Raw genomic sequence first — 14825 nt, 5'->3', positions numbered from 1 at the left:
GCATGTAACAAATTTTATTAGAAACTCTAGCAATGACAAAAATTGCAGTCAGGTGGCCTTTCTGATAACTTACATAAATAAATACAAATGTGCTCAGAGGCTGCATTGGATATTCTTGCCTGATTGTGGAGTCGACCACTGAGTGGTCTGTTTTACCTATGAGAGCAGTGGTGGGATTCAACTGGTGTAACAATCAGTTCGCTGAGTGCGCGCTCTCCATGTGTGCAGTGCATTTGAAAACAGCTCTAAAACTTACCTTCTACTGCAGCCCCAGTGAGTAAAACAGCTGAGGTGCAGCAATCTGCTCTGCCACACCTATCATTTGGGCTTCAAACAAAGGAAATATAGGTTGGTATAGCGCAGGGGCAGGCGGGTGGGCCCAGCTGATCATCGGAGTGAACCAGTTCGCTCTCAGCTAATTGTCAGACCTACAGGTTCACCCGAACTGATCTGAACCGGCAGAATCCCACCACCGTATGAAAGACTCAGCCAAGGAAAACAAGGTGCCTCTTTGGAGAATAAATCCACTCTTATGAAAATAAGAGATATTCCTTCTGATGAAAGTAAATATTCATTACATCCACATTAATTCAAATTGTAACTTCTCATTATCACTTTCAGAGTTGAGGATTGAGGCAAAAGGAGGAACTATTGTGTTAGTTAAGGAGTCTGCAAGGCAGTTTTCAAATGCCATGAACTGAACTGTCAGCCTCAGCTTTGCCTGCTTCAGCTGCCATAAGAAACGGGGGGAGGGATAGTTATGGGGCAAAGGGTGGGAAGATGCAGGAGGTGTTTTTTTTCCTTTGTAGGACGTGTCTTCATAAGAAACGAAAGTGGATCTTCAAAGGGGACGGCTGACCAACTGCCCTACATTCCTGATGAATGACGCTGCCAGACGTGTTGCCACCTGACCTTTGGAAGACCTTTGGATTGGCTGATGACTGATGGACACGGGGGGGGGGAGAAGCTTAGTAGATGCATTTCGCGCGTTTTGCTCACTTCCAGCTTTACTTGGGTTGCGATCTTTTCATATTCAGTAAAAGTACTATTCTCTTCTAAATGATTGAGTTTGGGTTTTCCTTTCCTGAGTACTGAAGGAAGCATACCTGACATTAAGCTGGAAGTCACATCCAGTCATCCCGGACAAAAACCGAGGGGACTGTAAATCCAAAATATGTCAGATCGAGAGACTGATGGAGAAGAGCAAAGCGGGGCAGCGTTTTCAACGGCAATCACTCTTCAAACAGAGAAAGAGACAGCAGAATGGTTGGAAAGAATCCGCTTAGAGCCGGAGGAAGCTAGATGGTCGAAAGGAGTGGGGAGTCTGCCAGACTGGGGGGAAGACCCCCGGGGAGTGACGACTTCCAGACCCTGTAAAAAAGAGGCAGTGTGGATGCAACAGCAGAAGGAACGTCTCATGATAGACCAAGCCTTGCAGCTTATCCGTGATGTAGAAGAAAGCAGAAAAAAACGTGAGTCTTTTGGGATTTCTGTGGAAAAGGGGAAGGCAGGCCCCAGGGGAGAGCCAGAAGAGACAGCCTGTGGGAGAGAGGAAGAATTTGAGGAAGAAAAATCCCAAACTTCGGCAGCCCAAGGGAGAGATACAGCCGGCCAGAGAACCCCAGCCTTGCAGCCCCCCCCCCCGCAGACGTAAAAAGCCAAAAATCCCCCCCCTTCCTGGGAAGTTTGATGGGAATCCTAAAGCCTTGGGATTTTTCCTGACCCAGGTGTGGAACCACATGCAAGATTGGGGGGAGGATTACGAATCAGAGGCTGCTAAAGTCAGAAGCGTCGCGAATGCCCTAGAGGGAGTAGCTGCTGAGTGGATGGTGGTTCTCCACAATAACAACTCCGTCTTGCTGAGAAATTGCAACCAATTCATGGGGGGCCTCAGGAGGCGTTTTGAAGACCACTTAGCTGAACGAAAGGCGAGACTCAGAATGAAAAGTATTCAGCAGGGCCGGAGGCCGGTGGCAGAGTATATCCAAGAGTTTCGTGAACTGGCACCCTATATGACAGGCTGGTCAGAAATGGCTCTTTTGGAGAGTTTCAAGGATTGGATTGAACAATTAAAGATCACATGGGCAGTGACTCGGAAGGCATTAGATGAGGCACACCGGGCCCATAAAGTGCAAGCTGATAAGAAAAGGTCCCCAGCTCACATTTATAAAGTGGGTGATAAAGTCTATTTATCTACTAAATACTTACAGACTACCCAGAAGTCCAAAAAGCTAGGGCCTAAGTATGTGGGACCATTTCGTGTGATTAGACTGATTAATTCAGTAACAGTTGAATTGGAATTGCCAAAAACGTTGAGACGTATACATCCTGTATTTCATGTTAGTTTATTGAAACCTGAACACTCATCTCCCCTAAGGGCTGACCAAAGTACCCCTCCAATTCCCATTCTCATAGAGGGGGAGCAACATTTTGAAGTTAAAGAAATCTTGGACTCTAGAAAACACCATGGAAAAGTCCAATATCTGATTGCCTGGAAACATTTCCCTTTGTCTCAGGCTGAATGGGTGAATAAATGAGATGTCCAAGCTCCCAAGAAAGTACAGCAATTCTATGCCAAATACCCAGATAAACCATAATTATTGTACATATTCTGTTTCTCTCTCTTTTCTTTCCTTTTATTTAGGAATAACGTCTCTTCTGCAAGAGGGGCCGAATGTCAGCCTCAGCTTTGCCTGCTTCAGCTGCCATAAGAAACGGGGGGAGGGATAGTTATGGGGCAAAGGGTGGGAAGATGCAGGAGGTGTTTTTTTTCCTTTGTAGGACGTGTCTTCATAAGAAACGAAAGTGGATCTTCAAAGGGGACGGTTGACCAACTGCCCTACATTCCTGATGAATGACGCTGCCAGACGTGTTGCCACCTGACCTTTGGAAGACCTTTGGATTGGCTGATGACTGATGGACACGGGGGGGGGAGGAGCTTAGTAGATGCATTTCGCGCGTTTTGCTCACTTCCAGCTTTACTTGGGTTGCGATCTTTTCATATTCAGTAAAAGTACTATTCTCTTCTAAATGATTGAGTTTGGGTTTTCCTTTCCTGAGTACTGAAGGAAGCATACCTGACATGAATTTTTAAAAGCATTTTTTCAGCCGAAGAGGTTGTAGAAAAAATGCTTTTAAAAGTAAAAAATTTTTTTTCAAAGCCTCTGATGAGGTGGGCGGGGTAAGCAAGCAGCGACCGGGCCAGGGACCGGTTCGAGGGCGTGCCCGCCAATGTTATTACCGGTTCTCCGAACAACTACAAATTTTTACTACCGGTTCTTGCGAACTGGTGTGAACCGGGAGCAACCCACTACTGGTTCAGTTGAAATTTCTAAGGACCCCATTTTCAGATATAGGTTATCTATTAATGGGATCAAAGCAGGTTCTTCATGTTATACAGTCCTAGTCACTTTAAATAGCTTTAAATCCCTCTCTTTCAGCTGTTATATAAAGCTGTAAAGGGATCATCTTGATACTTTTCTCCAGAAATAAGTTATCTGGGACTGGAACATCCTCAACTCTATAGACTGGAAAGTACCCCAAATAATGGGAAAATCAGTTGACAGGATTAAATTCGTTGGACCTGGCATAAGGCTAGAATCCAGCTCAAGGCAATTCTAATTACATTTATCTTTTTCTGGCTTGCTACCTGGTTATGATCAGAAAGCAAAGAAGGAGAATAAATAGTCTTACAACAAAGTCATAGAGTTTCTGAACTTGGCTCCTGTATCTGGAGAACTGGAATATTGGATGAGATTTGTTTATGGAATAGCTCTTTTATGAGAATATCCTAGGGGTATAGTGTGTTTGAACCAGAGATCAGGACACAATTAAAACACTAACACAATATGCAGATTAGTTTATTGACAGTGATAGAAAATAATAAAGTTGAAATGTTGGTGAAATTATAAGCCCTCTTTACAATTAATCACTACTAATATGATACAGCATTAATAAGGTTATATTACTGATCAGGTTAATTCAGATATATTGAAATACATAACTAGGGTAGAAAGAATGAGATAATGTTTCTGAGGTTGTTATTTTACAATAGCCATTATCTAAAAACCTTGAGTTCCCAGCACTAATTGTTAATTTCCTAGTGGCTAGACTTGCAATCCTACAGTTAATATTTTTACTTATGTTGTTTGCATCTATGGCATCCTGTGTGTGTTGCAGAATTTCTAGGGCTTAATTGCTTTTTAGAAGGGCTAAAAATACTGAATTAACAAAGCAATGTGTGTGTTTCAGAATCCTGATCCTGACCTTTCAGATTTTCTCTTGTACTTTGTTGTTTGTTTAATGTGTGAAGATTGTCTCGGTTTGTAAAAATGGGAAGAACTAAAGATCTATAAAGAGATTAATTTTTGTCATATGATAAAAGTTTCATCTATCTCTTTATTGCGCAGAATTGGTCCTCAGGATTTTTGCAGACATTGTCAGGAATCCCTAGTTATGGTGAAATCATATTGTGATAAGAAAAGGATCAGCTCTGTAATCTGTGGACATGGAAAGAATAGAATATATCTGTAATTAACAAAGCAAGATTTTGATTACTGAAATTTCCTCTTAAACATTCAACAGGAAGGAATCAGGAGCAACATTATTTTCTTCCTAGAATAATATGAAAGAGGCTTCCTTTCTTTAACTCAACTTCTTGGAAACCAGCCTTGCGGAGAAGCACATTAAACTCAGTTGTTGACCGTTCTTTTCCTTCAGTGTAGAGCAACATTAACAAGGAGTAGATGTGAGCTGCTAAAGGCCCTCTTCTGTCTTCATCAAGAAGCATTTCCACTATTAAGACACCACCACCTGTTCCAAAATATATAGTACTTATTTCAAAAGCGCAATGAACATTACATATTTTGAAAATACCCAAATTTTGTTATGAATCCTTCTTTCAAATATATTTATTCCTGCCAACAGATAACCACAGTTGTGGGTTTTTTTGCATATTTTGTCAATTTACAGATATTCTGCGTATTTGCCAAGGCTTTCCCCTCAATCTTTTCTAGAATAAAGCTTTTCCTTACCAAAATTCTTTTTGTTTCATTACATTATATTGTAAAGGTAAAGGTTTTCCCTGTCCAGTTATGACCAACTCTAGGGGGTCATCTCTGTTTCTTAGCCAAGAGAGCCAATGTTGTCCAAAGAAACTTCCCTGGTCATGTAGCCAGCATGACTGTACCAGTGGTGGGTTGCTCCTGGTTCGCACCGGTTCTAAAGAACCGGTAGTAAAACTGGCGGGAGGCTCCGCCCACAGACCCCAATGTCATCAAAATGGTTCTGCACATGTGCAGAAGAGCGTGTGGGCACGGGCGCGGTCCCGGTCCCGCTGCGAACCGGTAGTAAAGGTAAGTAGAACCCACCCCTGGACTGTACACTGAACTGCTTAGAACACTGTTACATTCCCACTGAAGTAGTACTTATTTATCTACTTGCATCTGCATGCTTATGATCTGCTATGTTGGCAGAACCTGGAGCAAATAACGGAGCTCACCGCATCATGTGACACTCAGATCTCGAACTCTGGCTGTCAGCTTTCCAGGTAACAAGCTCAGCCATCACTCCCCCATATATTATAATATAATATTATATTATATTAATATTCATGTTTTCTTTCCTGCACATTCAACAAAGACCAATTTTTAACTTGCATCAATGTTGGCTGCACAGTCAGCAGATGTTTAGATTAGATTTGGCATTTTTATCCACCTATTATCCACTAAGCACCTGGGATAGGTTGATACTGTTATTTGATATATTATTTGATGGCACTAAAGGTATCATCGAAGGATGTAAGTTGCTTCCAAGTAAAGTTTCCTTTTGCAATTGTCTGATGGTGATTTTGTCAATGCTGATTCTGTTCAGGTGGTGCCTCAGATGTTTTGAGATTGTACCTCAGGTGCCTATTAATATTGATACTATCTTTGCTTTCATCTGCCACATTCATTCTAATTCTAATTGCAGGTCTTTGTATTTTGTGATTTTCTCTGAGCCTTTCTGTTCTATTTTGTTGTCTCCCAGGTTTTGCAAGGTCCAGTATTTGTACTTTTTTGTCTTTCGTATCAACAAAATCTGGGATGGTATGTTTATTAGATTTCTATACCACCGTTCTCCCGGAGGACTCAGGGCGGTGTACAGCCATATTAAAACACATATAAATTTACAAAATTTAAAACAATTTAAAATTGAATATATAAAAATTTGGCCCATAGATTAAAACAAACATACACCCATTCTAAAATTCGTATTAGGCCAGGCCGGCTTGTTGGAACAAAAGGGTCTTCAAGGCACGGCGAAAGGTACGCAGGTCAGGGATGAGACGAATCTCAAGGGGCAGCTCATTCCAGAGGGCTGGTGCCACCACAGAGAAGGCTCTCCCCCTGGGTGTCGCCAGTCGGCATTGTTTGGCCGACGGCACCCTGAGGAGCCCCTCTCTGTGGGAGCGTATTGGCCGGTGGGAGGCTGTTGCTGGCAGAAGGGGGTCTCATATGGCGGTCCTAAGCCATGGAGTGCTTTAAAGGTGATGACCAACACCTTGAATCGTACTTGGAAGACCACCGGGAGCCAGTGAAGCTCGCGCAGGAGGGGTTTTACGTGGGTGTGCCGAGTCGCCCCCATAACCACCCGCGTGGCCGCATTCTGGACCAGTTGGAGCCTCCGAGCGCTCTTCAAGGGGAGCACCATGTAGAGAGCGTTACAGTAGTATGTGGCAGGTGCCTTTCTGCTTTAATTCTAAAGTCCCAGAGCACTTTAGTTTCATTTTCTATTTGTCTATTTTGTGATCAGTTCTTGCTTGCAGCAAATGGTATTTCTTGCACATATTCCAATGCACCATTGTTGCTATTTTGTTAGTATTTGTAGTCAGTCTGTGTGATAGTCTGCCAGCAGCCAACTAGGTGGTCCACTGTTTCTTCAACTTTTTTGCAGAGCTGTCTTCTCAGTTCTGACTTTGAATGCATTTGTTCTTAAGGCTTATTCTTGTGCAGCCAGAATTAGCTCCTTTGTCTCTTTATTCAATTTTCCTGCTCTTAGCCATTGCTAGCAGAGCTGGTATTCAGCAGGTGACCAGTTCTGGAGAGCTAGTAGTGGAAATTTTGAGTAGTTCGGAGAACCGGTAAATACCGCCTCTGACTGGCCCCGCCCCAATATATTCTCTGCCGAGTCCCAGCTGACTAGGAGGAAATGGGGATTTTCAGCAACCTTCCCCTGGAGTGGGGAGGGAATGGAGATTTTACAGTTCAAAACTTGAGCCATGTATGATCTTTGCCAGATGTAATTTTCTATGATTAAAGAACACCTACCAGGTTTGCAGGCCTGGTACACTTTATGTAGCAGCTGCGAACAACTCTCATCTGACCAGTCATGCAGAATCCTGCCCAAAATGTACAGGTCCGCTTCAGGAAATGGATCTTTAAAAAAATCACCTATAAAAGTAAAATCTCATTTAGCACCATGTCTTCCAGATTATTCTGATAGAATAATCTTTTTTTCCCTTTAAAAACCACAGAATCCAGTCTGCCTGTGAAAGTTTCTTGTCCTTAGCAAGACATGAGTTCAACCCACAAGGAACATCGCATCTTTTACCTGCATGGAAAGTGATTCGGGTCTCTTCTGAAGACAAACAATGGTTCTTGGAGGCTTCCACTACTCCAGGGAGGTCAAAAATGGTCACAGTACATTTTGGGTAGAGTGAAATTAATTCCTTAGCTAAGCCACCAAAGTTTCCTTAAATACACAACAAAATGTAATTAAGTAACTTCAGAACAAAATTTTGTACATGTCCAGCTTTTTTCTATGAAGCTACCTGCCTATTAATTTCTCTACAGCTGCACTTCAGATTAATTGGAATCTAATAATTTCAAAAATGAGACAATCTTGTTTCAAATCTGCTATGCTTCGTATCATGGAAAACAATTGACAGTACAGATTGTATCTGAGGCAGTAGATGGTGTACTGTCACATGATCTATCTATAATTGTAAAATATACTCCCTTTCTATGTGTATTTTAACTTGGTCTCTGACCGCAATAAAAGCTTACTTACTTACTTCATGGAAAACAAATACTAATAGGGAAAAAGAACAGAGATTGAGTCAATTTGTTCTCAACTTTCATATGGTCCTTCCAGCTTATAAAAATTCCTTAGGCTGGATGCACTGAATATTCAAAAGATGCAAAAACTTTGGCATTTGATGCAGATTGAACAGACAAAAACTGAACATCGTCTCAAAGGGCACAAATTCCACCTCATCTTCAGTCATGATCTCTTGCATCCCCCAAATGTTCCCAGGCAAATCCAGTTTAAGGGTCCTTTACTCATCAGCCTGCTATTCTCCTTCCCATCCTTGGTCAGCACTGGTAAAGGGGAGGTGGAGATGACTGTTTTCTTTTCAGAACTCTCTCCTCTTTTCAAACACCTCAGCCAATTTCTCCACTGTTAATAATCTTTAAAACAGGACTATTTCTCAAAGTCTGCTAAGGATTTCTCCTTTTCCAAATACAGATGAAAAGATTTGTAAGAGAAGTTAAGAACCCATCCAACCCATTGGCCCAACATTTGAAGAAGATGGCAAAACACTTGTGATACTTACCACCTAGATCGCAAATGAGTGGGAACTGGGACAGGTCAAAGGCAGAAAGCACTTCTCTTCCTACCGCAGGCCAGAGCTCATTCATGTGATTGGAGAAGAACTGTAACTCTTCCTTTGATCTAGAATTAAAATAAACACCTCTAAATATAACTTTATAAAATGCTATTGTTATTGTTTTACATATCAATTTATGTTTGAATTGAAGGAATTCTTTTTACAGCATCACTTAAATGATGCTAATCAGAATTTGGAAAAATCTGCATGTGATACATGGAGCACTCCTATTATTTTGGTGGAAAATGTTATAACGTTCTTGAAACAAAGCAGATTCATATAGGTACTCTAATTGCAGACCTATGCTTTGTATATAAAGACACACCTGGTCAATTAGATGTGCCACAACAATATTACAGTGCCATAAAAGAGAAGCTGAATATGGTGATGAGTCAGGATCATATGATAGAGAAAATTATGATCATATTGATTAGTTGCCCACAAAACAGTTTCTCTAATGACCATTCTCTAAAATTATGTTACCTGTACATGACGTCAAAAGTCTTGTGTGAGGGAGAGCCATATATTGATGGAATCTGATTTTTCCCTTTCCTAAAAGAATTTTAAAAAAGTTAGAAAGGAACAAGACAATCATCCTGGCATTTTCTTCTGCATAGAAGTAGATCCTGAATGTTGTACTGAATTTTCATAGTTCAGATTTTATTCTGAAGGTTTCATTACTAAGCCAGTTGTCCTTCATTCTCTGAAATACAGAGATCTAATGCATTTCTACTAAGAAATAGCTGTACAGTCATGTTGATTAAGTTGGTTAGTTGAAGAAACTCCCCAGATGAAGGCAAAAAACCCAACTGACTTCTATACTGCTGCCTTTTTAATGAAATTACCAGCTACAAATCCTTTGTTTTCTCTTTTTTTAAAAAAAAGAATTATTTTAATATTTTTGGTTTAAAGGAAGATTCAGAGGCAATCCCAATTCAGCAAGTTTTTGAATTTACTGTTGATGGATTTGTAGGTAAAAAACTCTTTTTGTCATAAGATATACATCAGATAGAGTAGCTCAAATACTTGTTCAGTCACTACCATGTTTCCCCAAAAATAAGACCCTGTCTTATATTTTTTTTGAACTCCGAAATAAGTGCTTGGCCTTATTTTTGGGGAGATATTATTATTTTGGGGTGCACGGAGCAAGACAGGGCTCTTCTTGCCGTCTTACCTGATTTCCTCATTAGCTTTATTTTAGTCTCTTTCAGAATTGCCTGCACAGAAGTATTGTCAGTTCTTCTCCTTCTGCTATTTATTTATTATTTTTGGGGTGCAAATGGGCTTTAATTGTAAATCACTTCTGAGGATTTACTGGGATTTATTGCCTCTGCCATCTCAGGTGTGAAACCTTGGCTGTTATGACACTATATAGTGCTTTTAATAAGCTCAGCCTCCGATGTCTTATTTTCCTTGGTGATGGGAGCAGAATGCTTTGCTGGTCTCTCCCCAACCTTTCATGGGGGGGGGGACCATTTGCATCTCCACCTTCATTTATGGAGGTGTTGCATATAGGCCCAAGGCCTGGAAAAAGGGAGAGTGGCGGGGCTGGATGTGATGAGTGACATTGAGTTGGTCATACCCACCCAGTCACATGACCACCAGGCCACGCCTACCCAGCCAGTCATTAGGGCAGAGAACTGGTTGTTAAATTATTTGCAGGACCTTACAGAAATAGTGTAAATCCCATGTTTTGAAATGGGAGAAGAGAGACTCTAAAACAGGGCTATCAAACTCATGCACTGGCCATGCATGAGATACGTCATGCGCTGGCCACGGCCACACCCAGTTTAGAGACGGGGAAAAAAGTCCTGATATGTCATGTGGCGCTGTCGTGACACCACAAGTTTGACACCCATGCTCTAAAACAACCCAGAAAGGCAGAACATGGTCCTTGACTTTTGTAAAAGAAGGAAACTATAAAAGAATATCCTTTGATCTGAACGAGAAAATTCAGTGATGATTATTCAGTGCCATTGCAATTAAGGAAGTAAATGTGATAATGTCATATTCAACATCCAAAATGTGAAATTTCCGTAGTTTCTCATGGATAAGGGTCTAATAATTCTGATCTTAAGATGATTTTTCATGTTTTTTATTTATTCTAGTTTACTTGTCCCCTGCTGGATCTGTTTACCTCACAGCATCAGGCAAATATTGCATTGATGGATACACAACTTCAGAATGGAATATTATGGAATGATACTGAGACTTTGGGCTTGATTTGACCAGGTAGAGATTGGTAAAGTCTGTGTTTCTATAAAGATCTAAAAGAAAACAACCACAAAAAATACTGATATCATTGCATGTAACTATCTTTCAATTCACAATAGTGTCTTAGCCTACTTCTTTAAAAACAAATTATGCTGTATTTATCTCAAGCTTATCATAATAATATAAAGCCAGTTTGATGTAGGTGTTAAGGCATGATGCTGAATTTCTTGGAGACTATAAGTTCCTGTCCCATGAAGCCAGCTCCTTGGGCTGGTCTTTTTCTCTCAGCCCTAGGAAGGAGTCAATGGCAAACCTCTTCTGAAAAACCTTGGACGAAATATATTGAGTACATACAAATTACATAAGAAGGCATCGATTGGCGAGAGAAGTGCACGTTAGATTCTCAAAACGAACAATTAGAGATGAAGTATACAGAAAGTTTAGAGAAGAAACGTTGACATATAAGGGTAAAGAAATACCCCGAAGAATCAGAAACTAAGGTCAACAATACCAATTTTTAACATCCCAATTGATCAGATATAAAATAATGTTTAGATGGCTTACTCTGGACGGGATCTTGGTCACTTGGCAAGACAAAAAATACAAAGTAGACACATTAGAGAAAGCAAGAGAATTCTATAACTTGCACTTTACCCAGGAGGAGGAACAGGAAAGTAAAGAAGAAACAGAAAGTAGAATCCAGGAAGAAGAGCAAATAGAAGTGGAGCAAGAGAAAGAAGTAAGAAAAAGTCAAGAAAAAGAAAGAGCAGAAAGAGAAGGCGTGAAAGCAAAAACATGGATGGAAACAAGATACACCAAAAAACAACTACATTAGGCAATGGAAGAGGCAATCAAACTTCTCTCTGTAAATATAAATGGATTAAACGCACCAAAGAAAAGAACTCAAAACTACAAAAATTAGAAGCAGATGTGATATGCCTTCAGGAAGTACACATCAAAAAAGGGTACCAAAAAATATTAGAAAATCCAAAATTAGGAAAATTATATACATCTCTGATGCAAAAAAAGAAAAGAAGAGTAGCGGTTTATGTAAAAGAAAGGATAGAATCGAAATTAATATACGCAGACGAGGAAGGTAGAACGGTGATGGTTGAGTTAGAAGTAGAAAAGAAAAAAAACATTATTAGTAGTAATATATGCCCCTAACCAAAATCAACAGGAATTTTTTAAAGGAATACATAAAAAAATAGTAGATCTAGAATACGAAGATATCTGCCTAATTTGAGATTATAACGCGATAGTAGATGTGAAAAAAGATTATAAAAGTGGTAAAAAGATAAGAAAAAGAAAGAAATACTTCCAAAAGAATTCTTTAATATGGCTGCGGAAATAAACTTTAGAGATGTTTGGAGGGAAACACACAAAGATGAGAATCAATATACTTTCTACTCTCATCCATACCAATCCTGATCTAGAATCAATATGGCTTGGATGACGCCGAATATTAGGACTGGGGTAGAAAAAATAGAGATAGGAATAAATCAATGGGCAGATCACAACCCAATACTTATAAAATGGAAAGGAAAAAAAAAGTTTAGGAGGTGGACAATGAACCAAAAAATATGTAAAGAGAAAGAATTTAAACATATGTTAAAAAAGGAATTAGAATTATTTTTTAAGATAAATAAAAAAGAGGACACCTCCTTACAGAATATCTGGGATACAGTAAAAGCATACATAAGGGGTCTGACGATTGCATATATAGAGAAGAAAAACAAAGAGAGGAAACAACAGCTAGGTAAATTATATGAAGAATTAAAAAATACAGAATATAAACTACAAAAATATCCCCAAAACAAAAAAATAAAAGAGGAAGGAAAATAATTAAACATAAACTAAATTTGATAAATCAAAAAGAACTAGCCCAGAAAATAAAAATGGCAAAACAAAACTATTTTGAGTTTGTGAATAAAACAGGTAGATGGTTGGCATATAAATTAAAAAAAGACAAAGATAAAAGAATGATATACCAACTCAGAGATGAAAAAGGGGAAATCCAATACAGAAGAGAGGCGAAAAAAGAAATTATCCAGACATTCTATTCAAATTTATACAAACAAGAAGAAGTAGAGGAAGAAAAGATAAAACAATATATAGAAAGATCAGAAATGCCAACAATTACAGAAGAACAAAGAGAAATATTAAATAGACCAATAAGTAAACTGAAATTGGACTTGGCACTGAAAAAGCAAAAAAAAAAAAAAAAAGCAAATAAAACACCGGGGCCAGATGGGCTACTGGTGGAACTATATAGAACCGTACAGGAAACATGTTAGAGTTATATAATGAGGCTTTGGATAAGACAAAAATTCTGACAACTTGGACAGAGGCAATAATTACTATCATACCCAAAGAAGATACGGACCACCAATTAATTCAAAACTACAGACCAATCTCCTTGCTGAACACAGATTACAAAATATTTGCAGTAATCATAGCGGAAAGAATCAAAAAAGTATTAAATAATTATATACACTCTGACCAAAATGGATTTCTGCCTGGCCATCAAATCAAGAATAATATGAGAATAATAATAAACACATTAGAATATTATGAATCACATCCAGAGAAACAAACTTCACTGGTTTTCCTTGATGCCCAAAAAGCATTCGATAATTTAAGTTGGAAATTTCTAAAGGGGCAATTAAAAATTATGCAATTCAGAATAAAATTTGAAAAAATTATAGGAGAAATTTATACAAAACAAACAGATAGAATAATTATGAATGACGATACTACAGATCAATTTGACATAACAAAAGGGGTTAGGCAGGGATGCTCACTTTCTCCATTATTGTATATCTTAACATTGGAGATCCTTTTAAAAAAGGTTAGGGAAGACCAAGAAATTAAAGGGTTAAAGATAAGAAGAGAAGAATACAAGGTTCAGGCCTTCGCTGATGACCTTGTGTTTATAGTAGAGGAACCATTAGAATCAGCACCAAAATTGTTTAAGAAAATAGAGGAATTTGGAGAAGTGGCAGGATTAAAAATAAACAAAAATAAATCGAAATTAATAACAAAAAATCTCACAAAGAAACAAGAAAAAGAATTGGAGAACACTATACAAATTCAAACAATGAAGAAAATAAAATATCTAGGGATTTGGCTATCAACAAGAAGTTCGTCAATAAAAGAAAACAATTACGATAAATTAATAATACAGATAAAGAAAGATTTAGATAATTGGAGAAACTTACAGATCTCACTAATGGGAAGAATTTCCACCATTAAAATGAATATTTTACCAAAACTCTTATTTCTATTTCAGGTCACTCCAATAAAATTAGAAAAAAACTTTTTTTAAACACTGAATAAAATAACATCCAAATTTATATGGCAGGGGAAGCATCCACGAATTGAACTTAAACTACTGTAAGATACAAAAGATAGAGGAGGAACAGCACTCCCTGAATGGGAAATTTACTACCAAGCAGCTGTGTTATCCTGGGTAAAAGAATGGATGGAATTAAAAAACAATAGAATACTAACAATTGAAGGACATGAAATACAAGTGGGTTGGCATTCTTTCCTGTGGGATGAGAGATACAAAACACATACCTACTTCAAAACACACAATAAGGAATGCGCTATTACAAATTTGGCTAAAAATAAAAAAACAGCATTACATGAAAATACTGATTTGGCTTTCACCACTAGAAGCAGTAAGGCATCCAAATTTAACAGAACTTAAAAAAGTAATTAGATACAAAGACTTAATTGAACAACAAGGAAAATTGAAATCAAAACAACAGTTGGAAACAGACCTAAACAGAGAAATTGACTGGTGGATTTATACACAAATTCAATCTAAACACAAGGAACATATAAAAGCATACGAAATCTATAGAGAGAAACAAGAACTAGATGAAATTATATTAGAATCAGAAGAGAAACTAATTAGCAAAATTTATAAATTTTTATTACGATATAAAATGGA

General features: G+C 38.6%; 1 protein-coding gene across 1 annotated transcript; it reads right to left on the bottom strand.

The window, feature by feature from the left end:
• Nucleotides 1–3844: 3844 nt before the first annotated feature.
• Nucleotides 3845–10902, bottom strand: LOC117659969 (acetylserotonin O-methyltransferase-like). Its single transcript, XM_087895363.1, has 6 exons — nt 10788–10902; nt 9134–9202; nt 8597–8715; nt 7591–7731; nt 7308–7430; nt 3845–4812 (listed from the first exon to the last, which is right to left on the bottom strand). Exons 1-6 carry the CDS (start codon nt 10811–10813, stop codon nt 4604–4606), a joined length of 687 nt encoding a protein of 228 aa, XP_087751489.1. The 5' UTR covers nt 10814–10902; the 3' UTR covers nt 3845–4603.
• Nucleotides 10903–14825: the final 3923 nt, after the last annotated feature.

This window comes from Pantherophis guttatus, chromosome 5 (genome assembly GCF_059756535.1).
Source record: "Pantherophis guttatus breed Tessera chromosome 5, ASM5975653v1, whole genome shotgun sequence".
NCBI classification, from domain to species: Eukaryota; Metazoa; Chordata; class Lepidosauria; order Squamata; family Colubridae; genus Pantherophis; species Pantherophis guttatus.
This window is presented reverse-complemented; position numbering and strand designations above follow the sequence as displayed.